Genomic DNA, 19,284 nt, shown 5'->3' on the forward strand with positions numbered 1-19,284 from the left:
TTACAAAAGTACTATGAATATAAACATTGATATTTCTAACAACAATTAGATCCTAGCTAACAAAGACCAGGGACCAGTATTTTAAGGAGAAACCTTAAAATGTATAGGCCCTGGGATAGGAAGAAACTGAAAGGATACAAATGTTTAATACATAAAGTAGAAGTTATTAAGTGTGTTAAGATGCGGTGTTGAGAACAGCAAACGGCTCGTTTTATGACCGTGATGGTAGGAATAGCTGAGTGACCAGACACTCACTTCACAGAGACATATACTTTACTCCCTCCTCTGCCACTCGATCTCCATCCTGTTTCCTCTCTCTTCCTCCCCTCCCTCTCTCCGTCCCCTCTTCCCGCCCTTATGTACACACTGGGGTTGACTCAGGACATCACACTTTCTAAGCATGCGCTCTGCCCTCTGGCAACACTAGCCTTCTTGTAGTTATATGGGCCACATTAGTAAATTTTAACCAATGGGTGTAATAAGCTCCTTCCATTTTGTAGCAATTTTAAAGTACTCATTAAGACTAGAGGCCAAAGATGGTTAAAAACCCAAGGTTTTAATTTTTAGGCCAGTCAGAAATAAATTATGCTGTTTTAAATTTTAAGTTTAGAGTTTATATTTCATATTGCAATTGCCATGGATCTCCAGAAATATTAAGTAATTGGCTGTTGTTGTTACAGTTTATAAATCTGGGTACTCCTTGCTAAAAGAAGATGAGTTTAGACTGGAATGACATGGGGTACTCTACATAGAAGATTTCAAGCAGAGGATGGGTTTCATTATCCTGAAATGTGAAAGCCATCATTTCTCCCAATGTAGAGTAAATGTTTTGAGTTGGACTAGAAGCAAGGACCTGTAAGAGAGGGAGGATGTTGTCAAAATCTGGGCTAAGGCATTGTTGATGTAATTGGGGACTATTTAGAATAGGTTAAGCAACTTACGCTAGGATCCAAATGCATGCAATATACATACTAACACATAGTAGATGAAGAATTTGGGGAAAAAAGTAGACACTATGTCTGTTTCCATTCTTATCATATGTTCATAGATGCATTCAAACAGTTACCAAAAGTTATTAATAATAATGTCATTGACAGAAAAAAATCAAACTGAAGATTATATTAAAATGAATTCATTTGTAATAAGCAATATGCACATATGGATTAAGTACCTATTTTGTGCAGACATTAGGATAAATAGAATGAGCAGGACATGAGTCCTGCTCTCTTGTGAGAGGGTCAGAGGATAGACAATCCTTGCCTGGGCAGTCTTTCTCTAGATCTAACCATGGAAGGAAGTGTTTCTACTGTACCTGCATTGTATCTTGCCACGTTCAACCCAATTTGTTCTTTCAGAGTTACTATCTAGACAACAGTGATTCTGGAAACAGATCTCAGGTCTTAAAGAAAGACCTCATGAACATAATAAGGGAATTAATGGGGAGAAGGAACGGTTCAGTCAGTCAACTGAAAAGCTACACAGGAAATTTCATTTAGAGTTTTGATTTTACTCTGTGCCTGCAAGTGAAGGCTAAGTGGTAGGATTCCTTCTAGGCTCTACCTAACAGTTACTTGGCAATAGCCAGGTAGTCCTGGCTTGCTATAAAAGGGACTGTTTGGGGCCTCCTCGCTCTCTCTGCCCCTTTTCTCACTGACTCTCTTCTCTCCCTGACCCCTTTCTCCCTCTCTTTCCTTCTCCGTCCTGCCCTTCTTCTCTCTCTACATGCTTCTGGCCAGCCTCTCCTCTCTCTCTCTCTCTCTCTCTCTCTCTCTCTCTCTCTCTCTCTCTCATCCCTTCTTAGTTACCCTTCTCATGCCCTAAATAAAATCTATTCTATACTATACCACTTGTATGGACGGTAGCTTGGGGTAAGGGATGCCTCAGCATGGACCCACCAAGGGACCCTCCCCACCTAACCATACCTGGCTCCATCAAATATATCCTTGGCTCCTTTTAATAAAACACAACACTAAGAAAACTTATGATTTCAGTGTGTGTGTGTGTGTGTGTGTGTGTGTGTGTGTGTGTGTGTGTGTGAGAGAGAGAGAGAGAGAGAGAGAACCTATAAAACTTAATTTTACTAAAAAAAAAAATACCTGAACATTCTTTGTAATTTTAGCCAATAAGTAAAATAATTAGTCAAAAAGCTAGAATATGTGTAAGCTCTTCTAGAAAACATAGCACAAACATTCGTTCATAAACTCCGGGTAATAAAATGATGGGGGACTTCATTTTTGTTATTTTTATAAATAGCAACATATAGCATTTCTATATCAAGTACAAAGGGTGAGTGCCCCCTAAGCACTTACTGTACACACATCTAAGGACCAGGAGTTTGCACATGTCATTAGGTCATCATGGCAATTGGATGGGGTGGGACTCTTACAGTTTGTGCATAAGTGAATGAATGTGTGTGCTCACATTACACTGTGCATATTGTGGTGCCCAGACAAGTCTGTGGAATCGATCTTATGAATTTCAAGACAGAATTTACACCAGGCTTAGCACAGCACAAACTTTCCTGCTAGGCTCTCTTACTGGCCCAGGAAAGGGTTTTTGCTGTCTTTATTGATCAATAAATCACAGGAGTGGGTAAGAGACCCAGAGCTACATGTGTGGTAAAAGTGACTATGAAGTCAAACCCAAGGTGGATGCCTGAACTGGGGGGACCGACAGTCACTGATGTGAATGACTGTATTTCCATCAATTTAGCCCATCTGAATTGTAACTTCAAAATTTATTATAATTTTAATGCGGAGACAATATACCCAACATATTTCAACAACACAAGTGGCTAGGCCGCAAAAATATCTCTTCACTTTATTCAAAGAAATAGTGTGAATCTTCTTTTGGCCATCTCTCCCACCCACTTCCCACTTTTACCTCTCTTTCAATAGCCTTTTCTTCAATTAGTTTTTTTGCATCAGAGATTCCGTTAACTTTAATCCATAGAAACATGCCAGCTTTGGGAACATGCCACTCTGCCAAACCTAGAAAGAGAAGAAGACAGCACACTCTAGGCATGTCGCTGATGATTTACAGTTCCACAACCCAGATACAGTGGTCATGAACAATCACCCCAACAGCTTGTTTCAGTGGAAACATCTCGAAAATATGATTTGACAAGACCCCCCCAAACTGATGATCTCAGTGTTGGGTTTTGGGACAACCCACAAATATTGTTTTCAGTGTTTTGAATTGTTCATTTGAGCCAGTGCCAGTCTAGCAAGATATGTAAGTGCCACTTCCTCCCCGGCCTTGAAAGAAATGCAAGGTCCCATTGACAAGTAGCCCCTAAAGCTAACTGGTTAGTAAGGAATGTGGCTTTTTGCATAATAAAGAAATAAAAAAATAAAATGTCCCCACAGGCAGAGACACTGACAGAGAGAAGCAGAGGTGGAAGGAGATAGAAGCAGCTTGGTTGGAGATGGGAAGTAGCCATTGAAAACTGCGTGGAGAATGTCCCTTTAATGGTGGAGAAGTGGGGTTAAGTGAGAGGCTAGCTGAGAGGCTGCCCTAGCAAGAGGTCAACAAACAGCCTGTAGATATTATTCATGTCTTGATTACTAAACCTCAAGCAGGAGCCAAGAAAGTCTGGCAATAGTTGTGATAAGAGGCTGAAGGGAAGGGAGACTGTTTGCTCTGATGTGCAATGAGAGAGCTGTCAGCCTTTAGAGAGCAAGAAATTCAGTGCCTCTTTCACAGTTAGACTCACAAGTAAGACAAAGGGCTGTTAAAATTTTAACCTTACTTCTTCCATTCTTTATGCTGTCTCCTTGGGTTTCATAAATCCTATTGTTTATGCAATAGTTTGCATGCCCAGACGAATTTCTACAGAAATTTATTTAGGATAAAAGTATTTTAATCTGACCGGAAGTCCCACACCCGCGGATCCCGGCCCGCAGCAGCTCTCTGCCCCCAGACCCTGTGAGAGAGAAACCCAACTGCCTGGTCAGGTGGGCACTCCTGAGGCTGCAGAGCGGAAGAGACCACCAACACTGCTCACCCCTGCCCACATCCCTGGCCCAAGAGGAAACTGTATAAGGCCTCTGGGCTCCCGTGGGGGAGGGCCCAGGAGCGGCAGGACCCCTGCCTGAGACACCGCCGGAACCTGAAGGAAACAGACCGGATAAACAGTTCTCTGCACCCAAATCCCGTGGGAGGGAGAGCTAAACCTTGAGAGAGGCAGACAAGCCTGGGAAACCAGAAGAGACTGCTCTCTGTGCACACATCTCAGACGCCAGAGGAAAAAGCCAAAGACCATCTGGAACCCTGGTGCACTGAAGCTCCCGGAAGGGGCAGCACAGATCTTCCTGGTTGCTGCCGCTGCAGAGAGCCCCTGGGCAGCACCCCACGAGCGAACTTGAGCCTCGGGACCACAGGTAAGACCAACTTTTCTGCTGCAAGAAAGCTGCCTGGTGAACTCAAGACACAGGCCCACAGGAACAGCTGAAGACCTGTAGAGAGGAAAAACTACACGCCTGAAAGCAGAACACTCTGTCCCCATAACTGACTGAAAGAAATGAAAACAGGTCTACAGCACTCCTGACACACAGGCTTATAGGACAGTCTAGCCACTGTCAGAAATAGCAGAACAAAGTAACACTAGAGATAATCTGATGGCGAGAGGCAAGCGCAGGAACCCAAGCAACAGAAACCAAGATTACATGGCATCATCGGAGCCCAATTCTCCCATCAAAACAAACATGGAATATCCAAACACACCAGAAAAGCAAGATCTAGTTTCAAAATCATTTTTGATCATGATCCTGGAGGACTTCAAGAAAGACGTGAAGAACTCCCTTAGAGAACAAGTAGAAGCCTACAGAGAGGAATCGCAAAAATGCCTGAAAGAATTCCAGGAAAACATAAATAAACAAGTAGAAGCCCATAGAGAGGAGACAAAAAAATCCCTGAAAGAATTCCAGGAAAACACAATCAAACAGTTGAAGGAATTAAAAATGGAAATAGAAGCAATCAAGAAAGAACACATGGAAACAACCCTGGATATAGAAAACCAAAAGAAGAGACAAGGAGCTGTAGATACAAGCTTCACCAACAGAATACAAGAGATGGAAGACAGAATCTCAGGAGCAGAAGATTCCATAGAAATCATTGACTCAACTGTCAAAGATAATGTAAAGCGGAAAAAGCTACTGGTCCAAAACATACAGGAAATCCAGGACTCAATGAGAAGATCAAACCTAAGGATAATAGGTATAGAAGAGAGTGAAGACTCCCAGCTCAAAGGACCAGTAAATATCTTCAACAAAATCATAGAAGAAAACTTCCCTAACCTAAAAAAAGAGATACCCATAGACATACAAGAAGCCTACAGAACTCCAAATAGATTGGACCAGAAAAGAAACACCTCCCGTCACATAATTGTCAAAACACCAAACACACAAAATAAAGAAAGAATATTAAAAGCAGTAAGGGAAAAAGGTCAAGTAACATATAAAGGGAGACCTATCAGAATCACACCAGACTTCTCGCCAGAAACTATGAAGGCCAGAAGATCCTGGACTGATGTCATACAGACCCTAAGAGAACACAAATGCCAGCCCAGGTTACTGTATCCAGCAAAACTCTCAATTAACATTGATGGAGAAACCAAGATATTCCATGACAAAACCAAATTTACACAATATCTTTCTACAAATCCAGCACTACAAACGATAATAAATGGTAAAGCCCAACATAAGGAGGCAAGCTATACCCTAGAAGAAGCAAGAAACTAATCGTCTTGGCAACAAAACAAAGAGAATGAAAGCACACAAACATAACCTCACATCCAAATATGAATATAACGGGAAGCAATAATCACTATTCCTTAATATCTCTCAATATCAATGGCCTCAACTCCCCAATAAAAAGACATAGATTAACAAACTGGATACGCAACGAGGACCCTGCATTCTGCTGCCTACAGGAAACACACCTCAGAGACAAAGACAGACACTACCTCAGAGTGAAAGGCTGGAAAACAATTTTCCAAGCAAATGGTCAGAAGAAGCAAGCTGGAGTAGCCATTCTAATATCAAATAAAATCAATTTTCAATTAAAAGTCATCAAAAAAGATAAGGAAGGACACTTCATATTCATCAAAGGAAAAATCCACCAAGATGAACTCTCAATCCTAAATATCTATGCCCCAAATACAAGGGCACCTACATACGTAAAAGAAACCTTACTAAAGCTCAAAACACACATTGCACCTCACACAATAATAGTGGGAGATTTCAACACCCCACTCTCATCAATGGACAGATCATGGAAACAGAAATTAAACAGTGATGTCGACAGACTAAGAGAAGTCATGAGCCAAATGGACTTAACGGATATTTATAGAACATTCTATCCTAAAGCAAAAGGATATACCTTCTTCTCAGCTCCTCATGGTACTTTCTCCAAAATTGACCATATAATTGGTCAAAAAACGGGCCTCAACAGGTACAGAAAGATAGAAATAATCCCATGCGTGCTATCGGACCACCACGGCCTAAAACTGGTCTTCAATAACAATAAGGGAAGAATGCCCACATATACTTGGAAATTGAACAATGCTCTACTCAATGATAACCTGGTCAAGGAAGAAATAAAGAAAGAAATTAAAAACTTTTTAGAATTTAATGAAAATGAAGGTACAACATACCCAAACTTATGGGACACAATGAAAGCTGTGCTAAGAGGAAAACTCATAGCGCTGAGTGCCTGCAGAAAGAAACAGGAAAGAGCATATGTCAGCAGCTTGACAGCACACCTAAAAGCTCTAGAACAAAAAGAAGCAAATACGCCCAGGAGGAGTAGAAGGCAGGAAATAATCAAACTCAGAGCTGAAATCAACCAAGTAGAAACAAAAAGGACCATAGAAAGAATCAACAGAACCAAAAGTTGGTTCTTTGAGAAAATCAACAAGATAGATAAACCCTTAGCCAGACTAATGAGAGGACACAGAGAGTGCATCCAAATTAACAAAATCAGAAATGAAAAGGGAGACAAACTACAGATTCAGAAGAAATTCAAAAAATCATCAGATCTTACTATAAAAACCTATATTCAACAAAACTTGAAAATCTTCAGGAAATGGACAATTTCCTAGACAGATACCAGGTATCGAAGTTAAATCAGGAACAGATAAACCAGTTAAACAACCCCATAACTCCTAAGGAAATAGAAGCAGTCATTAAAGGTCTCCCAACCAAAAAGAGCCCAGGTCCAGACGGGTTTAGTGCAGAATTCTATCAGACCTTCATAGAAGACCTCATACCAATATTATCCAAACTATTCCACAAAATTGAAACAGATGGAGCCCTACCGAATTCCTTCTACGAAGCTACAATTACTCTTATACCTAAACCACACAAAGACCCAACAAAGAAAGAGAACTTCAGACCAATTTCCCTTATGAATATCGATGCAAAAATACGCAATAAAGTTCTGGCAAACCGAATTCAAGAGCACATCAAAACAATCATCCACCATGATCAAGTAGGCTTCATCCCAGGCATGCAGGGATGGTTTAATATACGGAAAACCATCAACGTGATCCATTATATAAACAAACTGAAAGAACAGAACCACATGATCATTTCATTAGATGCTGAGAAAGCATTTGACAAAATTCAACACCCCTTCATGATAAAAGTCCTGGAAAGAATTGGAATTCAAGGCCCATACCTAAACATAGTAAAAGCCATATACAGCAAACCAGTTGCTAACATTAAACTAAATGGAGAGAAACTTGAAGCAATCCCACTAAAATCAGGGACTAGACAAGGCTGCCCACTCTCTCCCTACTTATTCAATATAGTTCTTGAAGTTCTAGCCAGAGCAATCAGACAACAAAAGGAGATCAAGGGGATACAGATCGGAAAAGAAGAGGTCAAAATATCACTATTTGCAGATGACATGATAGTATATTTAAGTGATCCCAAAAGTTCCACCAGAGAACTACTAAAGCTGATAAACAACTTCAGCAAATTGGCTGGGTATAAAATTAACTCAAATAAATCAGTTGCCTTCCTCTATACAAAAGAGAAACAAGCCGAGAAAGAAATTAGGGAAACGACACCCTTCATAATAGACCCAAATAATATAACGTACCTCGGTGTGACTTTAACCAAGCAAGTAAAAGATCTGTACAATAAGAACTTCAAGACACTGAGGAAAGAAATTGAAGAAGACCTCAGAAGATGGAAAGATCTCCCATGCTCATGGATTGGCAGGATTAATATAGTAAAAATGGCCATTTTACCAAAAGCAATCTACAGATTCAATGCAATCCCCATCAAAATACCAATCCAATTCTTCAAAGAGTTAGACAGAACAATTTGCAAATTCATCTGGAATAACAAAAAACCCAGGATAGTTAAAGCTATCCTCAACAATAAAAGGACTTCAGGGGGAATCACTATCCATGAACTCAAGCAGTATTACAGAGCAATAGTGATAAAAACTGCATGGTATTGGTACAGAGACAGACAGATAGACCAATGGAATAGAATTGAAGACCCAGAAATGAACCCACACACCTATGGTCACTTGATTTTTGACAAAGGAGCCAAAACCATCCAATGGAAAAAAGAGCATTTTCAGCAAATGGTGCTGGTTCAACTGGAGGTCAACATGTAGAAGAATGCAGATCGATCCATGCTTATCACTCTGTACAAAGCTTAAGTCCACGTTGATCAAGGACCTCCACATCAAACCAGACACACTCAAACTTATAGAAGAAAAACTAGGGAAACATCTGGAACACATGGGCACTGGAAAAAATTTCCTGAACAAAACACCAATGGCTTATGCTCTAAGATCAAGAATCGACAAATGGGATCTCATAAAACTGCAAAGCTTCTGTAAGGCAAAGGACACTGTGGTTAGGACAAAACGGCAACCAACAGATTGGGAAAAGATCTTTACCAATCCTACAACAGATAGAGGCCTTATATCCAAAATATACAAAGAACTCAAGAAGTTAGACCGCAGGGAAACAAATAACCCTATTAAAAAATGGGGTTCAGAGCTAAACAAAGAATTCACAGCTGAGGAATGCCGAATGGCTGAGAAACACCTAAAGAAATGTTCGACATCTTTAGTCATAAGGGAAATGCAAATCAAAACAACCCTGAGATTTCACCTCACACCAGTGAGAATGGCTAAGATCAAAAACTCACGGGACAGCAGATGCTGGCGAGGATGTGGAGAAAGAGGAACACTCCTCCATTGTTGGTGGGATTGCAGACTGGTAAAACCATTCTGGAAATCAGTCTGGAGGTTCCTCAGAAAATTGGACATTGAACTGCCTGAGGATCCAGCTATACCTCTCTTGGGCATATACCCAAAAGATGCCTCAACATATAAAAGAGACACGTGCTCCACTATGTTCATCGCAGCCTTATTTTTAATAGCCAGAAACTGGAAAGAACCCAGATGCCCTTCAACAGAGGAATGGATACAGAAAATGTGGTACATCTACACAATGGAATATTACTCAGCTATCAAAAACAACGAGTTTATGAAATTCGTAGGCAAATGGTTGGAACTGGAAAATATCATCCTGAGTGAGCTAACCCAATCACAGAAAGACATACATGGTATGCACTCATTGATAAGTGGCTATTAGCCCAAATGCTTGAATTACCCTAGATCCCTAGAACAAATGAAACTCAAGACGGATGATCAAAATGTGAATGCTTCACTCCTTCTTTAAATGAGGAAAAAGAATACCCTTGGCAGGGAAGGGAGAGGCAAAGATTAAAACAGAGACTGAAGGAACACCCATTCAGAGCCTGCCCCACATGTGGCCCATACATATACAGCCACCCAATTAGACAAGATGGATGAAGCAAAGAAGTGCAGACCGACAGGAGCCGGATGTAGATCTCTCCTGAGAGACACAGCCAGAATACAGCAAATACAGAGGCGAATGCCAGCAGCAAAACACTGAACTGAGAATAGGTCCCCCGTTGAAGGAATCAGAGAAAGAACTGGAAGAGCTTGAAGGGGCTCGAGACCCCAAAAGTACAACAATGTCAAGCAACCAGAGCTTCCAGGGACTAAGCCACTACCTAAAGACTATACATGGACTGACCCTGGACTCTGACCCCATAGGTAGCAATGAATATCCTAGTAAGAGCACCAGTGGAAGGGGAAGCCCTGGGTCCTGCTAAGACTGAGCCCCCAGTGAACTAGACTATGGGGGGAGGGCGGCAATGGGGGGAGGGTTGGGAGGGGAACACCCATAAGGAAGGGGAGGGGGGAGGGGGATGTTTGCCCGGAAACCAGGAAAGGGAATAACACTTGAAATGTATATAAGAAGTACTCAAGTTAATAAAAAAAATAAAATAAAATAAAGTATTTTAATCCCAAAAGTGCTGATTCATCTTCAAGTTTTGTGTATATTTTGATAAACAAACAAACAAAAACAAACAACAAAACAAAACATAACTAAGGAGAAAGGACAAGTGTTTTGATTAAATTGCTTAAAAAATATGCCATTAATATTTTTTGTCATCACTCCTATACAGAGTGGTAGAAAATCACTCTTATCAGACTGATAACAATTCTATTTTTAATAAAGACTTTACAGAGAATGATATATGACAGACACAGGACATTGATATTTTTGACTAATTAGTCTTCACAGTAAATGCACTTTTAACAATATACTTAAAGCTGTGCAGTTCATCCAACTTCATTTTATAATAGAAAGCATCCTAAATTAAAAATAACAATAGAAATATATCAAACAAATACTTGTGGCTAATGAATAGAAGGCGAAAGATTTTAATGAATTTAAGAATCTTAAATTATACTGAAAGGACAATATAATCCCCATTTGTCTCCATGTAAGGATCCCACTTGCCTTTAATTTAAAAGAAAAAAAAGGTCTGATTTCAAAAAAAGGCCATAAGGCACCAGCTTCAGGGAATAGACCATAAAATCCAGAACATGATAACAAAACCCTCTCCAAAAGAACAGCCTTGGGATAACCACAAAAATGGGGAAATATCTTATCTCAGAATGGGCCATCTGCACTGGGCATCCCCATCTCATCACATGGTTGAACATTCATGACACAAGAATGCAGACCACTGATCACACATGATTGAAGTTCATGACATAGGAATGTAGACCATTGATCACCTGTGACCCCCTAATATCCATCAATGAAATTTTAGATTACTTAATCCTTCTAGAGAGTTCTTCCAGTCCCTTCTAAGAAGGCCTGTGTGCCTTTGTCTGGGGTCACCACTTTGGAGAACGGCTGAGCCTGCATGCAGGATGTTTCTGAAGAATATCTCTCTGTTTCTGCATACTCTCTGAGTCTCTGCTCTTTCTTCAATGACTACAATACTGTACTACTGGTTTACATTTATTTTTAGTAATAAACAGACTATTTTGGGGGCAAATTTTTGGAACAACTGCTGTTCGCTTATAGGCAATTCGGCTGGACCCTTCCCAGGGACCTAGTAATGGTGGACATCATCATCTGCAGCCATTACCTGCCGCTGCCAAGTGTGACATATAAAAGGACTGCTGGACACTCCAGTTCTCACTCTTTCTCTTTCCCTTTTCTTCTGTGCTCCCGGCCGTGTTTCTCTCCCCATTTCTGTCCTTCTCTGTCTCCCCTTTTTTTGCTCTGCTTCTATCCCTTATTCAGGCCGTCATTCTCCCTCCCTTTCCCTAAATAAACCTCCTTTATACCAGATTTGTTACACGATGGCATGATTACTCAGGGGGTGCCTTGGCATGGTGTCTGTATTAGATTTTATAACACTAATAATTGCTGAAAGTTTTTGAAGAATTTTTAAAAAATTTGTTTATTTTATGTATGAGTACACTGTACCTGCCTTCAGTCACACCAGAAGAGGGCATCAGATCATATTATAGGGAGTTATGAGCCACATGTGGTTGCTGGGAATTGAACTCAGGACCTCTGGAGGAGCAGTCAGTGCTCTTAATCACTGAGCCATCTCTCCAGATGGGTTTTATTCAGGTAATATCGCTGGTTAATTTTTCAACTGAGTTTGTTTGTTGGTTGGTTGGTTGTTTTTGTTTTTTTCTTAGGAACACAAAATCCAGGGTTGACACTTGTAGTTCAGTCGGTAGACTATTTGCTTTGAATTCCTGGGACCCAGGTTACTCTAAACTGGATGTGGTAGCTTACATCTGCAATTTCAGTGCTTAGCAAATGGGGGCAGGATGATCAGAAGTTCAAGGCCAGCCTGGGCTACGGGAGACCCTGTCTTAAAAAGAGAATTGTTGCAGATGGTGGAGATGAGCGAACTCAAGACTTGACAAGAATGATTATCGATTATCGGTAGGGCAACCTTTCCTTGGCAAGAAAGTGCTTACACTTCAGTCTCTCCACACCAGGACTGCCACATGCTGTCTGTCACCAGCTCTAGAGATGCCATTGTTTATAGTAACACCAGATGCTCCCTACTCACCACGTAACCACTTGTCTGCAGCTGCCAATATAAAATCCCTCTGGTTCTTGTAGAAATCAATAGCTCTAGAAGAAGAGAACAGCAAGGATCAGGGTCACTGTGTCCAGAACACTGACCACAGACACAAGAAAAGCTCTGGACTCCAGCCTGTAAGAATTTGTTTTCTGCTTTAACTGCTTCATAAGAGAACACTGCCTTGCTTTGAGGTGGGTACAGAAAGACTTAGAAAACAAAAACAAACCCCAAAAGTCTTTCCCCCTTTACTATGCAGAAATTAAAGTATAATAATGAACAGAGCAGAATTCATTTCTGCTTAAAATATGGAATGTCGATGTAACAGAAATTGCCTGACAGACCCCTGTGTTTAGTTGACTTAAGGAATTGTCCTTTCTAGGATAGAACACTTGAGATGAAAGGGAACTGTATCTAAGTGCTGAGTCACTGGTCTGGGAAAGAGGTGACCCTATCCTGCTTGTTAATAAGTGGCCCCAGGAAACACCACATTTACATAACAAAAATAATTCATGACTGGTCTCATTATACTGACAAAGGGAGCTTTTCATCATTCACACTTGAACCAGTTCATGCCCCCCCCCCCCCCCAGTCCTTAGCTGCTTATCAAATAACATGTTTAGGTGTGTGCATAGTTTTCCAGCTAAAACAGTGAAATCTAACCCAGGGGACTTGGTTCACTGTGGTGTGTGTAGGGAAGGGGTTGGGGGGAAGAGTTCAGGTCGAAGCTTGACTGATGCTGAGAAGGCTCTATATAAGAAAAGCAACTAAAACAAAATGCCTGTTTCACTCATGTGATTTTCAGACACTGAGGAAAGATGCGGAGATGGCTCGGGGCCTAAGACCAGTTGTTACTCTTGCAGAGGACCAGGGTTGGGTTTTTTTTTTAGCACAAACACAACAGCTTATAATCACATGCTAGCTAGTTCACCACAGTCTGTTAACTCTAGTTCCAGGGAACCAATGTCCCGTTCTGGCCTCTACCAGCACCAGGCATGTGGTACACAGATCTATGTACAGGCAATTGCCCATACGCACAAGCTAAAAATAAATCTTTAAAAAAGAAGGAAGAATAATACATCAGTGTTCTGGATGGTTTTTATTTTTGCCCACAAAAGTGTTAACAACTGACTCAATACCTGTCAACATGGGCCAGGAAACCCTCTTCTCCCCACTGGTATAGAAGCTCCGATATCATGAGCTGAAAGAGAGGGAATAGTAGTAATGTCATGGTTCATGCTCAAAACCGAGTTTGTACTTTGTAAACACAGAAGCCATTTGCTTCTGCTCATGCGTAATCACACAGAAAGATACAACAAGGAGTCTGGGTGGGTCCTATCAGTGACTTCAATAAGCTTTAATTAAAAACCAGGATGATAACAGAGGCAGGCTCAGGTGCTCGAGTGCTTACTGGGAAAGCATGAGGGCCTGAGTTCACACCCAGGCATCTTTGCAACGATGTGCACTTAGAACTTCAGTGACGGAAGTCAGGGGCATAAGAATTCCTGAGCTTGTTAGCAAGCAGGCTGCAGGTTTAGTGAAAGATCTTGTCTTACAACAAACAAAACACCAGATGCTGACCTTTGGCCTCGTGCATACAAAAATGTACACACACACACACACACACACACACACACAAAGCAAAAAGCCCCCTTAAATACAAAGCTTTCTTATATGCTAGGTTCTACTATACTATATTAACATCTCTGAGTATTTCAACCTTCATAATACTTAGGGAATGTTAGTTCTGCTCTGCTAATAAGGAAATGGAAGCTCAAAGGTTAATTTTCTTTCTGTCAAAGAACTGATCATAGAGTTTGGATTCCGAGACAGATTTTTCAGCTCCAGATCTTGTATTGACTACTGGAGTATAATGCCTCTGTAAACTTTAGAACATATATAATATTCTGTTTTTCTTTCCTTTTTGTTGGTGTGAGGGGTCAAACCAAAGACCAAATGACTGCTAAGCATGTACTGAAACACTGAGTTACAGCCCTAGTTCTCCTGATGTTTACGGCAGGTAGATCCCATATTAAATATGGAAAGGTTTTCTATTTAACATGCTGGAGCTCTAAATGATGTAACAAAATTTTGCTGGTGAGATCTAAAAAAACTCTGGGAACATTTTCTTATTTGGTTCCATAGCAGACATTCATACTTTACAGAATGTGCATGCAGAACGAGCATCCTTGAGTATAAACTTTTCACTCCGATGGCTCAGATATGATGTGGTTCAGGAGTAGAGCTTGCTTTGCCAATGGAAGAATCCAATTCAGGTTATCCAGTTTCGAAGCCAGGCATGGCAGCAGGAACCTTCAATGCCAGCACTGGGGAGATGGACACTGGAGGACCCTCGGGGTTCACTGGCCAGCCAGAGTAGCCAAATAGGCAAGCTCCAGGGAGAGACGTAGTCCCCAGAGCTCCAGGTTCAGGGAGAGACATAGTCCCCAGAGCTCCAGGTCCAGGGAGAGACATAGTCCCCAGAGCTCCAGGTCCAGGGAGAGACATAGTCCCCAGAGCTCCAGGTCCAGGGAGAGACATAGTCCCCAGAGCTCCAGGTCCAGGGAGAGACATAGTCCCCCAAAATAGCATGGAGAGCAATAAGGCAGACATGTGAAGCCAACCTGATCTGTACACACATGTGCACACACGTGTGCTCACCCATATCCACTCACGCACACATATGCATGAGCACATGCAAGCATGCACACAGTATCTGAGTCCTAAGATCACAGTCATTTCCAAGTCCAGTACTTTCTAAAGCTTCTGAGGAAATTTATTCAGCCTCCATACTTAACTCTATTTTGATTAAAATGCTTACTGATGAATGGCGTTGGGAGCAGCTGAGGAACTGAGGAACGGGGTGGGTGGGGGGTGGGGTAGGAAGGCACTAAAGAGTCTGATTTCTTCCTATCATTACAAATTCCAACCCAATAAAGTTTGAGCTACTTCATCAAATTCAGTTCTATTTTGTTTAATCTACATTTTTTTAAAAAAAATGTTTATTAATTGACTGACCTTTAGCATTCTCCCCAAGACACAGATGATATACCCTGCTTCATAAGGAGTCTGGACAGGCAATATCAAGACACCAACTTAAATGATTTCTCATTTGTTGCTTAGACTAAGCCTCTGCACATGCTGATCTACTAATTCTATCTAGGAAATGGAGATTGAGCATATGATTTTTCTTCCCTGCCTGTCAGCTTAAGCTAATCTTATTTGTCTAGTGATTCTGATTACACACACAAACACACACACACACACACATGCACACACACACGCACACACACACACATACACACACACTCGCATATATATATATATATATATGTATATACTAAATTGTGCTTACCTGTGATAAAGTACAGGGATGCAGTGATGAGATTTGTGTGTGGAGAACAATCCTCTGTATCAAGGACTTGGGGCCAGTTATAAACCCCACTCTCAGCCTATGCAGACAGAGAAAAGATGTTATTCCGACCCTACATAAACACCTGATGTGAATTGCTTTGCTGACTTCACTAAAAGAGAAATGACTTGGAGACAAAGATGTCTTGATGCCTTATATATTCTAATCAAAGTACTTCTTACTTAGAAAATATTTAAACGTAAGTGTATATGATCAGAAGCAATGCAAATATTATTAAGAATTTCTAAACATGGTATTCTAATATACATTTCCAGAACGTTGATCTCCTCCGGCAGCTTAGGCTAATAGCCAAGCATCTTTGAACACTGGAAAATAATGAAGACAGTAAAATGCCCACATGCCTATTAACGATCATGTGGGTTTCCAGGCAAGTGGAGTACAAGCCTTTTACATGAGGAGAGTTTCTTGAACTAAAGGCTTTGAGGCTGGCATCGAGTTAGAGATATGAGCCTTACCCTGAGGAGATAACTTTTGAAAGGGAGTCAGCTCTGATAACTCTCCCATCAACATCCATGGAGAGAAAGGTTGGTTCCCAAGGCTGAAAGAGGAAGAAAGCCACTGTTGGTCTGCAAACTCCGATCACTGTAAGATTACTTTGCATAGCGTGGATGAGAGCAAACAGGCACAGACTGGCACACATAGCAGCTACATCCTACCATTCTCTAGGCTCTAAGACCTAGTGTCTGCCTGAGCTCAGGGTTTCTTTGCTAAATATGTTCACAAAGTTTCCTTATTTGTTCAAAATGACATTGCTATGAATTTGGAGAAACTTCAAACAGGCCCTCTTTGCCTCCCTGGAATTGAAATTTAACATTATTAGATTCAAATGAAGGACTCAGGAGTATAAAGAAATTATAAATTCTAGATAGCCCACATAAAGACACAATCCAAGTATTTTATTTATAAGCCAAAAGCCTGGATTATGCAGGTTTGAAGCTATTCTAACTTATTTCCCAGACATAATGTCTCTTGTTACTTTCTGGCTTTTCTGGCCACCTGTTCATGGCCCATCTCCTCTCACGGTGGCCTCCTCCACTCTCTGTGTCTGTTGTTCTCCCTTTGGTCTTTCCTGAGACCCCTCTCTTGATCTTCAAGTCTCACCTTTCTCCCTCTTCTGCCCAGTCACAGGCTCTAGCCTTTTATTGGTGAGTTAAATTGAGAAGCAAGGTTTACATGACATCACTTAGTGTATGTGAGGATCTGCTGGTGGAATGGGAACCAGATCTTGGGAGATAGTATTTAGCATTTAAATACAAGCAGCACTAGGCCAACCCCCTACACAGCAGAAATGACTTCAGATAAGATAAAAAGTTCTTTCAAGACGACCATTTGGGGTTGATCCTTGGAACTGACTAGAAAGATAAAAACTGATGTGAATGCAGCTGAGAAGCTTAATTAATGTTGTACATGGACACTAAGAATTTCTGCCAAGGTTGGGGATTTAGCTTAGTGGCAGAAGCCCAAAGCCCTGGGTTTGGTCCTCAGCTCCAAAAAAGACCCCCAAAAAACAAAACAAAACAAAACAAAAACAAACAAACAAACAAATAAACAAAAAACCAAAACCAAAACCAAAAAAACCCAAACAAACAAAAACAAAACAACAACAACAAAAAAACATTAAAAAAAAAAGAATTTCTGCCAAATGTAAGGTCAAGTGGGAAAGGGGTTCATAGTCACACTTAGGGTAGGAGGGCAGGTCCAATCATGCTCTGCAAAACTATGCAGCAAAGCAGCACGTTTAGTGTCTTCTTAGTAGATGTAAAGGGAGGAACTAAATCCAATTAAGGATGGATGTCTGTAGTCCTGAGGACATGTACTAGTACTATTGCCTGTTAGAAAACTGTTATCATGAAATGTAGCCTACACATATAGCAAGGACAACTTAGAAACCCAGCTCCTCCAGAGAACGTTCAGAGCACGTGCCAAGGATGTAATTCTGTGGCTGCAGTGCCTTCTCTCTGCAGAGCACTGAGTGAGCATAGTCCTACTTCTCCTTCAGCCTGCGTGCTGGTCACCACTGGCCATCATTCTAGCCAATTACCATTACTAGACTGAAGCTGAAATACAAGATGAAACCAATGCCATGTCCCCATTTGATGTCTGAGGTAACATGACGTAGGGTTTGGAGTTCAGTGCTACCAGCCTGATTGGTTCTGCTTGTCTAAATGCATGTTTCAGGGAACTAGGTACTAGCCTAAAAGTAATTTCTAGAATAAGCATTAATACAATAAAATTTTTGGGAAAACAGGAAGACTGAAAAGCTATAGAGAACTCACTAACTACCCAAGCTCACTGTGAGAGAAGATAGCTTTGACTAAAGCCAGGTTAACGTCCAATGCAGTTAATAACTAACAACAAATGACAGTGATGTAAGCCCATAGCATCACATACCTTGGTGAACTGGAGAAAATAGTAAGGATCGTCTTCTATTATGAGGAAGTCATATTTTCTTGCAAGCTGAAAGGTTAAAGCAATATTTATATTTCCTCAGAGCTGTCTAATATGAAGATTATCTGGAATCACAGTTCTGTATTCTCATTCATTCATTTATTCATTCATAAGCTGGTGAGTTCCTGTTATCCCAAACATGGAGGATGGAGACGAATGAGTTACTAAAGCTCTTTTTCTCATGGAAGACAGATGTGAACAAGTCAGTTGGGTAATTAAAAACTGTCCATTTAAGTAGTGGTCACAGCTGAAGGCAGTGACAAGATCACTTGTTGGCTAGTCTTATGTCTCCTTGACACAAGCTAGAGTTATCTGAAAGGAGAGAACCTCAGTTGAGAAATGCTTCCATAAGATCCAGCTGTAAGGCACTTCTTAAATTAGTGGATGACATGGAAGGGCCCAGTCTATGGTGAGTGGTTATATCCCTGGGCTGGTGGTCTTGGGTTGTATAAGAGAGTAGGCTGAGCAAGCCACAGGGAGCAAGCCAGTAAGCAGCACTTCTCATGGCCTCTGGGTTCCTGCCCTGCTTGATTTCCTGTCTTGACTTCCTTTGATGATGGACTGTGATGTGGAAGCAGGCTTAAACCAAATAAACCCTTTCCTTCCCAAGTTGCTTTGGTCCTGGCGATCCATCAGCAATAGAAACCCTAGCTAAGGCAGATAGTTACTCAAACCAAACCTCTGTGGAGCTCTTCCCAACAAGATAAGATTAGAACTCAAAATGATCAGAATAAACTAGCTGCACAAATACTAAGGAGGAGAACTATAGACCAAGGGATGAATGAAAGCAGAGATTGGGGGGGGGGTGAACAAAAACTTGGGATGGCTAAGAGACAGAAGAGTACAATATGACTTTGGCATATGGGATGCAGGTTTTGGGGGGAGGAAGGAAGTGGAGGGGGAAGGGGGAGGGGGAGATAGAAAGAGAGACAGAGC

The 19,284-nt window shown here is 41.2% G+C and overlaps 1 protein-coding gene across 3 annotated transcripts in view; it reads right to left on the minus strand.

Annotated features, from left to right (window-relative positions):
* The window catches only part of Aadat (aminoadipate aminotransferase), a 46,153-nt gene that overhangs the window by 1,912 nt on the left and 24,957 nt on the right, over nucleotides 1–19,284 (minus strand). For all 3 annotated transcript variants that reach the window (XM_063275271.1, NM_017193.1, XM_063275270.1), the window contains exons 6-11: nucleotides 18,292–18,357; nucleotides 16,356–16,438; nucleotides 15,823–15,919; nucleotides 13,607–13,668; nucleotides 12,456–12,520; nucleotides 2,884–2,990 (exon numbers count right to left, since the gene is read on the minus strand). In XM_063275271.1, the coding sequence (XP_063131341.1) occupies nucleotides 2,884–2,990; nucleotides 12,456–12,520; nucleotides 13,607–13,668; nucleotides 15,823–15,919; nucleotides 16,356–16,438; nucleotides 18,292–18,357 (480 nt within the window). The remainder of the gene's footprint in view (nucleotides 1–2,883; nucleotides 2,991–12,455; nucleotides 12,521–13,606; nucleotides 13,669–15,822; nucleotides 15,920–16,355; nucleotides 16,439–18,291; nucleotides 18,358–19,284) is intronic.

The sequence above is a fragment of the Rattus norvegicus genome, chromosome 16 (genome assembly GCF_036323735.1).
Source record: "Rattus norvegicus strain BN/NHsdMcwi chromosome 16, GRCr8, whole genome shotgun sequence".
NCBI classification, from domain to species: domain Eukaryota; kingdom Metazoa; phylum Chordata; class Mammalia; order Rodentia; family Muridae; genus Rattus; species Rattus norvegicus.